Here is a 16,744-nt window from a genome sequence, read left to right as displayed (position 1 = left end):
TAAACCATCCTATCATGAAAAGTCCCCCCACAAGAACAACAAAAAGTAAATAATTCTCGATATTTTTTTGGGAGAAAATCTATCACAACATTTAATATTTGAGGAAGTCTGAGCCTCTTTTAGGTGCAACAAACTCCATGCTTTTAGCATAAATCACGGAATCAAATGATGGTACCTTAATCCTAATGATTGTCGGGAATTAATGTTAGCATTGTCTTAGGGTATTTTTATTAGCACCCCATATTATGTGAATACACTCCATTTTAAAATTTGATATTAAATGAGTTATATACCTTAATATGAAATATCAATGTTGACCTTATAAGGTTTTAAAAATAAATAAATGAACTCTAAATAAACTCCAAATTGTTGCAGTCATGTTTAGAATAGGAATGTGATTGCGTAAATCCTAGTGGATCTAAGAATATCTCTTATATTCCTATTAGTAGTTAATTACCTATTAAGAGTTGTAATCCTAAAAGGATACAGATTCTACCTATCCTACTACTATAAATAAAGGCACAATGGGGTGATACAACACACACCTCACAATTAAATAACTCTCTCTTTCTTATTGACGTCGGCCTCCCTCTCTCTATTCCCCTAGAATAGTTCCGTCATATAGGCTTACAACATGCTTTTGCCATAAGCTAAGGAACTGAAGGATCGTAGGAGGAGACTCTCTATTCTACAAAAATTCAAAGTTTTTATTTGTTTTCTGCTAATCAGGTACGCTTAAAATAAAATAAAATATTTGAAACACCCACGAAGCATGAAAACATTCCCCATGATGCATGAACCCCCCTATATTTATATTTTTCTTCCAATATATATATATATATATATATATATATATATATATATATGTATGTATGTATGTATGTTTCATGCAGTACACAATTATTTTGCTATGTGGAACTTGTGAGTCAAAGCATATAAATAAATTAGAAGCAATTCTAGGGTTTTTCAAACCCTAATTCAATCAAAAAAAAAAATATTGGGCATGGTGCGGCAGGTGTCACACCGCACCATCACCATGGCACTACCGTAGTCTTCCGCGCTGGCCTGCTGCCTAGCCGCGTTGAGCACGCCACCAGGACAATGTCGTTTTTACGTCTGGACCATGGCAGCAGCCCTTTGGGCCTTGTTGCAACCACATGGACACACCAGGCCTTCGACCTAGTTGACTTACCCTGGTTCGAAGCCCAGCCTACTCCCTAAGGAAGCCCGCAACCTTCCTGGACTCGTCCATGTGTTCTCGGCCCAAACTACCAGCAACATAAGGTTGCTGGGCCTTGTCCTGCACCCTGGCCTACTTACCTGCAGCCCTGTCTGCTGGGCTTAGCTCATCTCGACCCAATAACAAAGAAACCCAACTTCAGTTAGGCTTCTCGAACTCAACCCAAGGTTAGCGTTTCGCTGGGCCTACCCCGTGTCCACCCATTCAACCTAAATGCCAGCAGCTACTGTTGCTGGGCTTCCCTGCCTCGGCCCTTGGCCTGTAGCCACATATGGGCTGTTTTTGCAGCCAAACCCGAGGCCCAATAGCCTCTAGGGCTTTTCCCGACTCACGGCACCCAAGCCTAAACCCTTTTGGGCTATGTTTTTTTCGACCTAATGCTAATTTTTGGCATTCTAAATAATTTTAACCCAAATGTTATTATTATTTTCTACTTCTACAATTGACCCTATATGGTTCGATTTATTGAATTAATTAAAAGTGACCTACAGTCCATTAATCTGATAATTAATCCAAAATTATTGACCTGAAGATCATTTTTTGGACATTAATGATTCAATAATTTATTTTTATACTTGGAACCGTTGACATCATTTCGTAGTCCCGAAGCTCTCACACTTGAGTTCCTGAAGCAACTCAAATCCACTACACTTAAATCAACATATTGCATTATGTGTTCTTGCTGGAACCTCTCCTTTGTGAACTAATCATTCATAAAACTAAATTGAACATGTAGTTTCATATTTAGTGCCTTTGAAACTCGAAGTTTTCGAACTTGAACAAGCTCAAATTCACTGCTCTGGAAGTATCTGGAAGAAACTACCTGAAATGGGTTCAAGACTTAAAGCTCCATCTTACTGCAAAGGGTATTAGAGCCATCATCAAGGCACCCGCCGACCTTCACGATCATCTGGTTAATTATCGCCTCGTTGGTTGCACAGATGCTGGATATCTGTCTAACCCACATAGGGCACGTTCTCAAATGGGCTATGTCTTTACCGTTGGAGACACTGCTATATCTTGGAGGTCTACCAAGTAAACACTAGTTGTGACTTCTTCAAACCATGCTGACTTTCTTGCCCTGCATGAAGCTTCGCGTGAGTGTTTTTGGTTAAGAGCAGTTATAGAACATATTTGAAGCACTAGTGGTCTTACATCTGTCGTTGACCTTCATACGATGATCTTTGAAGAGAATGCCGCATGTATCAAGTAGTTAAAGAAGGGATACATCAAAAGAGACAACACCAAGCATATAACACCGAAGTTCTTTTACTTTCACCATCAACAACAACATCAGAACATTGAAGTCAAGCAAATCCGTTCCCAGGACAACCTGACTGATCTCTTCACCAAGTCATTGCCCAATTCTACTTTTCAGAAGCTCATCCAAGGAATCAATATGAGTGCATAAATTATCTGAATTGAATCGCTTGTAATTTTCTTATTTGGAAGTTATGTCTAACTCAAGGGGAGTATCCTGAAACATACTCACTTGATCTTAATGTATTCTTTTGCCTCCGATTAGGAGCACTTTTTCCACTGAGTTTTTGCTACCTAACGAGGCACCCATCCTGGGATGATCATACATCGTTGAGTTCACTACTTTCGTCATGTTTGACGTTTGTTTTAGACATTATGCCTACTTCTCACTTTTCTCCTTAGTCTATGGGTTTTCACCTATCCTAGGTTTTACCATAGGGTGGTTTTGTGAGTTTTACTACCCATGCATACTTACTTTCTTATATTAGAGAATCGCATTCGCCCGTTGTACAGCTGACTTCATCAACTGTTCTACCTTATCCGTTGAAGATCTGATGCAATGTTTGTTTGAGTATTTACACACTCAAGGGGGAGTGTTGCGGTCATATTTAGAATAGGAATGTGATTATGTAAATCCTAGTGGATTTAGGAATATCTCTTATATTCCTATTAGTAGTTAATTACCTATAAAGAGTTGTAATCCGAAAAGGGTAAGAATTCTACCTATCCTACTACTATAAATAAAGGCACAATGGGGTGATACAACACACACCTCACAATTAAATCACTCTATCTCTTGTTGTCGTCGGCCTCCCTCTCTCTGTTCCCCTAGAATAGTTCCGTCACATAGGCCTACAACACAAATCACTTTTAACATATATGTCCTAAGATTATTTATCTTCTTCAACTCACAAAACCACTCTCAACTTCCTTCGTCACATGTAACAATTTACCAGAAACCTGTAGCTTTGTAACAATAATCATAAGAAAAAATCATTCTTATTAGACTTACACAAATACAATCTTTTACATATTGCTTTATTTTTATTAGTGGTTTTTACACTAATTAAGTTCTAATGGTAAGGGAGGAAACTAATATTAATGTTTTATTTCTTTTGATGTGGTTAGAATTTTGTGAAGCAATGGAGGGAAGTAGCAAATTTTTAAGGTATAGGCAAGCTCATGCCGAATATTATAGTAGTTTTCTGTAACTTTTTGCCGAATTTTTATGGTTTCTTTATTATCAAGGAGTAGGCTAGCTTTTGGAAAATTATGAAGCAATCCAAAAATAGTATTCATGAAGTTAATGCAGAACCATTATTTATGTTATGCATTTCTAAAAATTCCTTTTTGCCACAAAATGATGGATTCTCAAATTTTTCGTTCGTTCCTGGTGAATTCTCAAATCTATATTTTTATTATTTGGTTTTTTTTTGGGGGGGGGGGGGGGGTGGGGGTGGAGGAGAAACAACATAGAAACCACCTATTTGAAGAAATAAATAAGATCTTTGGTTGATCTTATGTATTTGCACCTAAGATGTGAAGAGTATGGGGCGTATGTAGGAAATTTAAGGTGTATATTGAGAGTTGGGGTGTGAGGGTATTATTGGAAAGTATGTGGGGTGTATTAAGATACGTTTAAATTAAAAAATAAAAAATAAAAAATAAATAAAAAATAAAAAAAAGAAGCAAATGTGTGGTGTATTCAACAATATGTGAGGTGTTAATATAAACATTGTCTTATATTATGTGTAATTTAACCAGAAAGATAAATAAAAAAAAGGATTGTTGCAATGAAGAAATTGCAAGCGTGCATGAGACTTGACTCTAATTTAACCAAAATGAAAACCATGAACGAATCGCGGAAACGGAACTATCTTTCTAGGTTAATTCGATCATAGAGAAAATGCTAGATCCTGAAGAGATAGAAGTGGGACTTCATAGGATTGAGCTTAGACTCTGTTCTAGGCTTATCTAGTCTAGGCCACCATACAAGCCCTTAAGGTTCACATGACAATGGAATAACGTTTGCGCAATTATTTCTTAAGGTTCAAGTGGTGATGATCGCTAAAGTTAACATGATTGTGAAATTGTTTTAGAATACTTTTAAATTGATTAAAACATTCTTTCACATGGAGAGCGAGTCAGGTGACAAATATTTGGTAGGGCCAACCAATACATATGAGTTTTATCTTTATTAGAAAGACAGTACACATGCATGATAAGTAATTTGAAAACAAACACGTTTCGCTTAGCCAAGAAAAGAAGAAAACCTTAATTGTGGAAGAGCCTTCTAGGATGGGTGGACACCTCCCAACATGCAATCCATTGTTGAATTTTGTGGCCCAATTCTATTCGGGCCTTCTGTTTTGTCTTAAAGTCCATATTGTTTTGGTCCTTTAGCTACTCATGTGAAAGCCCATGTGATGGCTACGGTTTAATTAGGCTAGGGTCGTAAGACGAGGTATGTCAAGTCTCGTGCAACATCTCGAAGAGCCTCCCATGTTGTTCATAAAGGATCTCACTCCTGATTACTATTTGTTGTTCTGAGCTTTCTTCTCCTTGACCTTAGCTTGAAGAGTATCTTTCTTTCTTTCCTTCAATCACTGCCTCACGCTAGACACGAAAGGGGTGTCGTTCTGGGTGTTGTGGCTTCCTCGGCTCTCTATTTGGATAGGGATACCTGATCAAAGAAGAGTGTCCAAACAATGGATACTAGCTTGACAAAGTTGATGAGAGTAGGAATAAGTGTCATTTCCCACAAACGACGCCAAATCTTGATGCACAAAGTTGGAGATACTTTGGAACAAAGTAAAGTGTCAAGTTTATGACCATTGCATGGTTGCTCTGGTCATCTAAGTTGGGCTACGTCCACGAAGGTAGATGATTTTTCAATAATAATATAGAGTTTACATGATACAATGGTCTAAGCATAATCATCATTAACAAGTTCTAATGACAAGTTTAAGTATTATAATGGCATTAGGGATTAATTCTATGGAGGGAAATGATCTTCTTTTATAATTGAGGAGTCTCCGACTTTCGTGCACAATCAATGTGGGGCTCTAAGAGCTTTATTCCAATGTTGACTCGTGTCATGCTGTGATTAGCCTCTTGGTTGGAGGTAAATTTTTGTGCTTCAGCAGGGGTGTCTCAACATGAACCCCTCAGTTAGAAAAGTGAATAAAAATTATAGTAGAAAATTGTGTTCTATAAAACCCAAAACCAATTACCTTTACAGATAAAAATAACAAACATGTTACCAAAGAGAGATTTTTTAGTGTGACCGGTACACGAGGTGGTACACCACGTGTCACTATACAAATGGTGGGATATGTGTGCTAAAAAGTTAATAACTTAAAAAAAAAAATTTCCCACCACTTTTATTTAAACATGTGGTGTACCACTTGTATTCTCGTCTTTATGGTGAGTGTAGCATTGTCGTCACCACCACCACGACCACCAGCCCCCATCATCAATATCTGCATCACCATCACTATCGCCATTAGAATCTTCATAGCTTCCGTCATCAGCAATATCATCACCATCTACAGTAAACATCATCATTAGATTCATTACCATCACCAACACCACCATCTGCATCAACTTCATCGTCGTCGTCGTCATCCTTGCGACACCAATAATAATCTCGTACTACCTCCTCTGTTATCTGCACTCCTAGTTCTGGGGAACTCTTCCACTCAAGACAGTTAATCTTCAACTCAGGGCATTTGTATATATGTACGGTTTTCAAGGATCGGAATTTGACAATGCAATTTCCAGAGAAGAAATCTTGCAGACGTGGTAGAGAGTAAAGTTTCAAACTTTGCAACTGGCTAAAACAAATCTCACCATCATTTCCTGCATCATCTGCATCTGATGTCGTTGCCCCTATTCCTCTCATTCTTTTACAATGCCCAACCGTCATTTCTCTTAGCCGCTTTAAAGTTTTGGCTATAGTGTAAGTTGTTAAATATTTCAACCTATGACAACCAACTACTTCCAAAGTTGTTAAATTCTTGAAGGGAATAGCAGATAACACCGGATCCTTCAATGCAGCACAAGCAACCACATGTAGAACTTTCAAGTTTGGAAAAACTGGGTCTGCCCCTGGGAAATTCTCGTTGTATAGATGCATCAACTTCCGCATTCCCTTAAGCTTCAAAACACTTAAATGTGGGAAGGTCACATCTGGATGTACACTATTCTCAAATAAAGAAACTTTCTGGTCGGAGTACTCAAACACCAACGATTTTAGTTTCCTAAACAACTGTGATGAAGATGGACCACACCATATCTCCATGTCTCTGCCTAAGGTCATGTTTTCCAAGTTGGGGAATGATACATCCTGCAATATTACCAACGCAAGAATGATAAACGACAAAAATAACGACAGAAGGAGATTTTTTCTATGAACTAGCTTGAAAAGCTAACTTCGTTTAAGAAAATTGTGTAATGTATTTTTACCTTGTCAATTAAGAATAGAGAGTGTTTAATTGGAGTGTAAAGACCTCCAAACTCATGCTTCTGGAAACTTGAAATTTCAGAGGCAAAAATGTCCAATTTACCACATTCCTTCACATCCACTTGTTCGAGTAGCGGCCATTCGGAAGCATGCATTCCTGGATAGAAGCTCTTAAGTTGGGCTAGACAGATAAATTCAATATTTGTTGATTTTGGAAACACAAACTTGGGCATCATTTCTAGTCCCTCTTCCTTGGAAATTATTTCCTCCACTCCAGAACAGAACTTCACTTTTAGCTCTCGTAGTTGCTGAAGATCTCTAGCCACTGAGCATGGAAAAATATATTTCAAACTCTTACAGTCATCTATAAATACCGAATCTAGATTTTCACAACCAGACATTTTCAACTGAGTCGTAGAGGTGTAAGGTGTTTCTTCGATCTCAAAAACCACCTCTAAACAACTGCACGAACTTATCAATAAACTTCCTAAAGCATTCAATCTTCCTGCAATGCTAGGTGTAAAGATGCTTATTAGACTATGGCATTCGATAACTTCAACATGTCCAAGTTTGTAGAAAGAGTCTGGAGCAAGTTGGTTGTGCCATACTGTAGTCAAAGTAGATAGCCTAAAGATGGACAATATCTCCAACTTTGGAAACCCTACCTGTATTCGAATTATACAAAATTGTTAAATTCTATTTTTTTTTTTTTTTTTTTTTTTGTCGAAGTGAATATATTAGACATAAGAATAATGATCAATAAAAGAGAAACAATAGTATAATAATTTTACCTTGTCGTCAAAAAGAAAGTATAGTTCTTCAGTCTCAAGTTTAGGTTCAAAGACAAATCCTTTCAATTTTGTACAATTCTTCAATTTCAAACTCTCCAAAGATGGAAACTGGACATTACAGCTTACTGAGCAGAATCTAGAGAGTTTTGGAAGATCTCTTAGCTTCATATGCTGTAGCTTACAAAACATGCCATCCGTTTTTTCTTCACCATGTTCTTTTGTTGAAACTATCTCTTCCATTGATTCACATCCGGTTATCTCTAGTTTTTTAAGTTGTACAAGATTCCTAGCCATGGGAGACGATAACACAAAAGTTAAACCAGTACATTCATCCACCACCAAGCTTGTTAAGTTCGGCAACACAACCTGCAGTATTTGTACATTCGATTTTTAAGAGAAGAGAATTCACATTAATTGTTATTATCTAGTTAAATGGTATCTTTAGATGAAAAAATTATACCAATAGATGTTTCTTGATGCGCACTAGAAAAACTGAACCACTTCAAATGATCAACTATATGTAAATTTAACCAGACAAAATCTAGAAGTTCTATGGTGGTTGTTTCATTTTTCTTTGTAAATTATATCGCTCAAATAAATAAATAAAAGAAGTACTAATGGCATAAATGGGAAAGAATGACACCAAAGGCATACCTCCTCAGTAATGATATGTGTAAATTGGGCATTGTTTTTCACATGGAGATGCTTGAGTTGTTGAAAATCTTCACTACCTGAGTGGTACACAACATTATCAGCTCCCTCCGATCCATCCAAGTACAAATCTTCACATGATCTCTTCAACAACATTTCTAGACCATGGTCCAATTCACAGCCAGTTGGGAGGTGGAGCTTCAATGTATTGAGGGTTTCATCCACATCGTCCCATTTTGGCGCAGTGCCGATTAATATTTCGTATCTTTTTAACTTGTCTGTGAACAAGTCTGTTGGAATACTGCTAGCATCTGGAACATGTATGCTTAATGCAGCTAAACGAGGCAAGTCCTTCAGTTCCAAAAGGCTAGCATTACTTCTTTCTCCGGTGACTCCTTCTGGCACCCATCCGTTGAAGCTGTTTTTCATTCTCAAGTCTTCTAGACTTTTCAAACTTGATATAACATTAGGTGAAATCACTTTGAGTTCAGAGCACCAGCTTAAATCCAGCAGTCGAAGACGAGTCAATTTCCCTATTTCTTTCGGCAACTCTTTAAGCTTGGAATATATAAAGCTGAGAATTTCTAGTTGCGATAGCTGTCCGACTAGAGTTATGTCTCCCAACATGCATTGATCCAAACACAATGTACGAAGATTTTCTAGGAGCAGAAGAGATGGAGGTAACGACCAAATATGCACATTGGTAAAATCCATAACTTTAAGCTTTCTCATCTCCTCGAAAAAGTTACCTGGGATTTCAAGCAAGTCACCATCATATTGCAAATGAAAAAACTCCAGTTGTTGGCATTTCAAAACTTCAGGAAGCCTAGGGATGTTTTTGCAAGGCAAAGAGATCATTGTGCAATTTTCCAAAAAATCCTTATTGTTTGGCCATTCCTTCAACTCATCTCCATATGTTCTTAATAAGGCATGTTGGCCTTTGGATGCAATTGAGATGGCAACATCGCGTACCATATCATGCATTGTGAATGATGTATTATCCTCGGATTCAAGTAACAGACAAGAATCTTTAAGCTCTTCAATCCGCGAGTGCAATGCATATTGTGCATGCTCCACTGAGTCAATGTTATTAAACAAACCCAAACCAATTGTATATTTCAACAAGTTTGTCAGAGAAGCGTAGGCTCCCCCAAGACGTACCAAAATTCCACATACCAAGAATAGGGGCTTAAGCTTTTGATCATCCAATTGATTGTAACTCCACTCTAAAGCCGAGTATGCTTCTTGTTCGGCTGAGTGTTCGTTGTCAAACACTTTTAGGCATCTCAAGGCATCCCTCCATACTGGTAAAGTACTTCTATTTCTTAAAGAGCTTGCGACTGTGACAACCAAAACTGGCAAACCTCCGCATTTTTTGGCTACTGCAGTTGCCACAGTTTGTTTGTTGGGATTTTTAACAACATCACCTGCCTTCGTCTCAAATAAACGCCAAGCTTCTTCCTCGTTTAAAACTTGAAGCTCAAAGTCTTTTTGCAACCGCTTCTCTGAGGATAGCAATTTTCGAGTTCTGGATGTCAACAGTATTCTACAAGTCGGCAGACAAGGAAGTCCTACACTCTGCAAGTCAATGCTTTCCCAAATGTTGTCTAAAATTACAAGAACTTTCTTGGCTTTTATCCTGTTACACAGACGAAGTGCTCTGTCTGACATAGTTTCGCTTTCATAAACTTCCATACCTAACTTTCTGGCAATTTCTTTTTGAATTCCTACAAGGTCCGGATTTTGCACACTTCTTACCATAACCGCATCAGCAAATAACTTTTCTTTTACAGCTTGCCTGAGGACTTCTTCAACCAGTGTGGTCTTCCCCACGCCTCCAATACCATAGACCAAAATCAGGTCGGTATTAGGAATTCTCAGTTCATCCATGATCTTCTTGACAGTTAAATTCCTCGAATCAAATGCCTCATAATGTTTGTCAGATACCATGGATACCTCTTGTGGGCGGACATTGTACGAAATGCTAGCGAAATCTCTTTTCGCGTAGAGGTTAACAACCGCCTGCTGCAACTTTGTTGATCTCCTGCCTAGCTTGTAACGGAGCACCGGGTTTGGACAAACCCCACGGAGACAGCTCATCTTTGCTTGCGTACCAGGCTTCCATAATTCGTTCGCCTTCTCGGTGATCTCAACCACTTCACCCAGCCAGTTCTGGACGTCAGTGTGGATTGTTTCACCTTTTTCTTCAGCTTCAACAACCTTGAGCTCTAGCCGCTCTCTAGCGGCAGTTAATTCGTTCACTTGAGTCTTTAGATTCTCAAGGTTTCTTTTGCAGTGAGCTACTTCAACTGCATACTCGGCAACTTTTCCAACAATTTGCATAACAATGTCCATGCCTGCTGATGAATACAAATTAAATTAGAAAAAAAAGGAGATCAAGAAATACTTTACTTTTTTAATTGACTTATGAGTTATGATGTACACTACAAGAAATCAAATAAATATGGGCAGAAATACTTGTCTCTAAAAACCCCCAATAGGGGTAAATATGTTGAAAATTGCCCCTAAATAAAAAGAAGGGGCGGAAAGTAGATTTGCCCCTTAAAGAGTCGTTGCTATTGTTATAGATGCAAAAAAAATGTCAAATATACGCCCCTACTGTTTTTGTTGCCACGTTGGTAAGTTTTATAAATACATATCATTACAGGCAGAAGCATCCGCACACCCCTAATACTTTGTAATTATATAAAAAAATAAATCGAGTAGATAATTACATCCGCTCCAAATACTTTCAATTATAAATAAAATTAAATCCACATTATAATAAATGCATTATCCATCCAAACGTTAGTTATTGGTTTTGAATTAAATATTCAAACCCAGCATGATTCATCTTCTTCTTTCCAGATCTAAAAATCTTCTCCTTTTATTTTCAATCTCTCAAGCTTTGCAGATTAGATCTCTATGTTCACCTTCTTATTTTGCAGCAGCACATGAGTCGTTCTCAATTAACAATTGTTCATAAACAAATACAAAAGAAAAAAATAAAACGTAACAAACAACAAAGTCAAATTACAAAGTTTACAAATTTGTACAAACAAACAGAAAAATCAACCCTAAATTTCACAATCAATTAAACGTATAGGAAAAATCAATAAACAAAGATTAATACAAGGCTGTTACCTCTAAAATGAAAATTCTTGAGAACCTCTTTCTCCCTATCAATCAAATTATATTTCTATTCCAAACTATTCATGAAATTCTCTTCCACTCTAAATTATTCAAAACCCCCTCAAGTATACCTGCAAAACAAAAAATTCAGGATGGAAAAAAAACTTTGATCAAACCAAATGAAATGAGTTTTATCTTCTCTCTAACAAACCTTTCATTTGGTCCTCTCGGAGTAGCAAGGGACAAATAGACAACAAGCTGAGAGTGAAATTGTGTTTCAAGGTGATTATTATGAGGGATGTCATATTTAATCAAGAAGCTGCTAGGAATTGGGATAAAAAGATTGAAGATATCATCTTAGTACCACTTAGACTTGATGAAGTGGAATGTGAAACACAAACTGAGAGTGAAATTGTGTTTGAAATTTAGTCTCCCGAACATTTAATTTCAACACCAGAGGACCTAGAAGTGCAAGACTCTCCCTCAAGATCAACTTCATTAAGAATGAGGAGGTTGAGTGAGATTTATGCAACATGCAACTATTGTATACTGGAACCTGAAAGCTTTGAAGAAGCTGAGAAGGACCAATTTTGGCAGAAGGCAATGAGTGATGGAATTGCCATGATTGAGAAAAACTCAACTTAGGGAACTTGTGAATAGACCAAGGGACAAACTAGTAATAGGTGTGAAATGGGTCTATAAGACCAAACTGAATCAAGACGGCTTCATACAAAAGAACGGCACGACTAGTTGCTAAGGGTTATTTACAACAACCTGGGGTGGATTTCATTGAAATTGGCAAGGTTGGACACTATTAGGACTTTAATTGCTTTGGCCGCATAGAAAGGTTGGAAATTGTATCCATTGGATGTAAAGTCAGATTTTCTCAAGAGCATACTTGAAGAAGAAGTGTACGTGGATCAACCACAAGGTTTTGTGGTTCCAAATAAAGATGAGAAGGTGTTCAAATTAAGGAATGCACTGTATGGAACAAAGTAAGCACCAAGGTCTTGGTACATTGAAATTGACTCCTACTTCAGCAAAAGTTCAAGTGAGGAAACAAGTTATACAAAGACGGGAAAAGGCTAAGAAAAGCTACCTGTGTTTATCTATGTTGATGATGTGGTGTTCACTGGAAGCAATGAAGCTATGATTTATGAACTCATGGAGGATATGATGAAGTATTATGAAATGATTTCTTCTTCACTTTTTGGGAATTGGAGTGATTCCATAATCCAGTGGTATTTTCATACATCAACAAAAATATACACAGACCTTACTTGAGAAATTTGGATTGAAATGATGCAAAGTCAATTGCTACCCCATTGATTACAAATGAAAAAGCGTAAGAATGATGGAACTGAAGCTGCCGATGAGAATTTGTAGAAGAAAATTGTTGGCAATCTACTTTATTTGACTGCAAGAAGACTTGATATCATGTTTGTAGCAAACCTGCTATCAAGATTTATGCATAGTATAACAAAGATTCACAAGGGAACTTCAAAAAGGATCCTCAGATACATCTCATGAACCTTGGACTTTGGACTCAAGCATAAAAAGTGAGAATGCAGATCTAATTGGCTTCTGTGATAGTGACTGGGGTGGAAGTGAGGATGATATGAGAAGTACCTCAAGTTATGCCTTTACATCTGTATATGGGATATTTTCTTAGGCTTCAATCAAGCAACAAAGTTCTGCAATAACTAAGACTAAAAACCATGTGTTCCATCAGAAGACTAGAGACAAAAAAAATAAAAAATAAAAAATAAATAAATTCCATTTCATCGTAGAGGCATTTCTGGAAAACACAATTGAGTTGTTGTTCTGCAAGTCTGAAAGTCAGACTGCAGATATTTTCAGCAAAACTCTGCCTAAACATAAATTCGTTTATCTGAGAGGACTGCTTTGTTGGGTTTTTTCCAGCCCATAAGTTTTCCTACGTCTATAAGGAATTATAGTCTTAGAGGATTAAATTGTTTTCTCAATTGGAGTTGTTTTCCCAATTGGAGTTGTTTTCCCAATTGGAGTTAGTTTCTCAATTGGAGAAGGATTCGTAACTAGATTCCAATTAGGATTAGTAATCCTTATTGAAGAAGACCTTTATTATGTCTATATAAAGGGGCTATTGTACTAGTCTTGAGAAGGGGAGAAAAACAATAAATTGTATACCACTCAAGGGATTAGAGTGAAAGAATATTGTAAAGTGTGTGCGAGAGAAAAGAAAAGAGATAGTGTCTTTCTTATTCTTGTTCTTTCAGATTTTTCGTCAAGTCCTAGCTCTAGAGATTTGGCAAGATTATTGGTTGTACTCATTATTGATATAGTGAAAGATTGTTGTTGTTGTCCCGTGGACGTAGGCACGTATTGCCGAACCACATAAATTCTTGGTGTCATTTATCTTAGTTATTTGTTTTTCGATTTCTGGAGTTTGTTCTATTTTTCCCATTCTTAAACGCGATATTCTCAACATGCTTGGAGTCAAAGCAGAATCCATTTAGAAGGGAATGTCGGAGCTAAATGAGATTTGGTTTCAATTCCAACGGCTAGTGTTATGTAGCTGCTAGTGTTACTTTGTTGTAAGTGAACTAGGTGTGGACTTAGTAATAGTATCACAAGACAAGTGTATGCACCAAATTAGTTTCTCAGATTGAAGGGCTCAGAGTAATTGTATTTGTTTGGTAGTGAAGGAGAAGGATAAGAATGTATGAAGGATGTTGAGCTGCTACTATTAGCTTAAGCATTTCATCTCTAAAATTCTCTGTTTTGTTCTTCTTTCTTTTTCAAGATTACATCACGTATATACATTGGACTATTGCAGATTTAACATAAACACAATAAATAATCAATACACTGGTTAAAAAGTACAAGCTTGCATGGCACCAGATTTAGAAGCAAACCAAATGTTGTTTTAAAAAACTCACAATTGTTGTTTTTTTTTTAAATGGCATAGGGTTAATTGTTATGGTCTAGGGTTAAGCAATCAACAGTTTAGGACTCCGCCCAGAGTCCTAAACCCTAAATTATAAGCTCCACCCACCCACATTCAGATTCCGACGCCCTTATCTATCCACTTATCATGCTCCAATTGATTTTTGTTTGTAAAGATTCTTTAGTGTTATAAAGTAAATTGATTCTACAAACTATTGAATTCGAAGCATTTTTCTCTATTATCAAAGGCTAATTACATGTGAAAAGCCCCTAAATCAAATCAAATATGAAGACAGCCACCAAATTACAATAAATGAAATCCAAGATTCCAACTTAAATCAAATATGATTATAATTAAAGAACGTACCCTTATCTTTGTTGGTTATGGATGAAGTGAGTTGCTCTTCAATATACGTTCTTTGGAGCACCAATACAAATCGGTCATTCTGTAAATTGAGAATGAGCTAATGAAGTAAGAAGGGAGAGTACGTAATAATTTATTTCTTTCTTGCAAAGTTCTTCTGGATACAATTGCAATTTGCTAACTAAAAGCAAAAAGAACCAAGAAATCTAAAAGCACTATGTTTTATCTTCTTCTAATTTAACAATATGTGTACCCTACAGCTAAATGAAATGGTTATCAAACGGGCTCTAAACCACAGGTAAAATTGTGTGTACTTTCACTAAGGTCGACTAAAAAAAGAAGCACGTCACCAATTAGGATGGATGTGAGACACTTTTTTTTAGATAACAAAATCTTGTTGTGGTATAAGATGAAATCTGGATTCTGCTTTCACTAAAGATCATTCACTAAGAATTTAGGAACAATTAAAACAGAACAAAAAAACAAAGCAAATGAAGTTAAATAAGAAGATTAAATGACGTACCTTTATCACTTTTGGTGGTGAATTCTCTTCAAATTCTTCTGCTTAGACCAGAGAGTTTGTGATGCTCTTTCTTTGAAGTAAACAGATAGAAAGAAAGAAAAAGAAGGTAGCTGAAATGAAGAAACTGCAAGTGTGCAGGAAACTGACTAATTTAAACAGAATGAAATTCCCAAACATAGTAAATCCATTAGCAATTTGTTGATGTTTCTTTGTTTTATTTAGTCTAAAGATTGAAATATATAAGGACGTGCATATATATGGAGTAAAAAGAAGTGGTGCAACCATTAGCAATGGAGTAAAGATTGTGTATTGTATGTGATTTATATAAGAATTTTAATTTAATTTCTGAGTTGTCATTGTTTTTCCCGGTAACTAAGGTGGTAGTTAAGTTATTTGAATCTGTGGAAATATCGATAAAACCAATATGGTAAAAAAAAAATAAAAAAAAAAAGCATGGAATTGAGTGCTCCCAGAGAATCAGCTTGCGTATAAGGCCAGAAAGTATGAATAAGAGTGCTAGGCGTCCCCAATAGACTACTAAGACACCTGGGTGGCTGCATGCCAAAGGCACGAGCATCTAACAATTTGGGCGGCAAATTATTCTGTCTACAACCAAACAACAGCTTGGCTGGCAAATCATTTTGTCTACAACCTAACAACAGCTTGGACGGCAAATTATTCTGTGTACAACCAAACTACAGCTTGGATGGCAAATTATTCTGTCTACAACCACACAACAGTTTGGATGGTAAATTATTCTGTCTGCAACCTAACAGCTTGGACGGCAAATTATTCTGTCTACAACCTAACAACAGCTTGGACGGGCAAATTATTCTGTCTGCAACCTAACAGCTTGGACGACAAATTATTCTGTCTACATCCTAACGACACAGCCAATAATGTGAAACAAACGACACGGCCAATAGTGTGTGACAAACAACACAGTGTGCAGAGTCTGCAAACTTGTCTTAAAAATTGGTAAACAAATCAAATGCACAAGAAATCTAGACAAAGTAAGGCATTTGATTTAAAATCACACTAAACAGAACCTGAATTACATCACTACAAACACAAACAAAAAGAAATGAAATATTCCCCATTTAGACGAAGCAAGGTAGTTAAGTTATTTCAATCAAGTTGATGCATATTTCATTCGAGCCTCATTAAAAACAGAAACTTGGAAAAAAAAATTATTACATTTTTAATCACATCCAACAGTAAAAGTCAGCCCTACCAATATTGGATCTTTTTGTTTCAGTTGCAACAACATACATTACCACATAAAAACTATGTTTGATTAAAAGATTTATAAATGCAAGAACTATGTTTGGTTAAACATTTTCGAACACAATGCATGACAATCAATTAGAAAAGTAACTGAACAAAAGAA

At 36.7% G+C, this 16,744-nt stretch overlaps 1 protein-coding gene across 1 annotated transcript; it reads right to left on the bottom strand.

The window, feature by feature from the left end:
* Nucleotides 1-5,948: 5,948 nt before the first annotated feature.
* On the bottom strand, nucleotides 5,949-15,647 carry LOC137718631 (probable disease resistance protein At4g27220). Its single transcript, XM_068458179.1, has 4 exons — nucleotides 15,355-15,647; nucleotides 14,835-14,913; nucleotides 8,599-10,764; nucleotides 5,949-6,652 (listed from the first exon to the last, which is right to left on the bottom strand). Exons 3-4 carry the CDS (start codon nucleotides 10,760-10,762, stop codon nucleotides 6,042-6,044), a joined length of 2,775 nt encoding a protein of 924 aa, XP_068314280.1. The 5' UTR covers nucleotides 10,763-10,764; nucleotides 14,835-14,913; nucleotides 15,355-15,647; the 3' UTR covers nucleotides 5,949-6,041.
* Nucleotides 15,648-16,744: the final 1,097 nt, after the last annotated feature.

This window comes from Pyrus communis, chromosome 15 (genome assembly GCF_963583255.1).
Source record: "Pyrus communis chromosome 15, drPyrComm1.1, whole genome shotgun sequence".
Classification (NCBI taxonomy): domain Eukaryota; kingdom Viridiplantae; phylum Streptophyta; class Magnoliopsida; order Rosales; family Rosaceae; genus Pyrus; species Pyrus communis.
The sequence above is the reverse complement of the archived record's forward strand: the minus strand, read 5'-3'. Positions and strand labels throughout refer to the sequence as shown.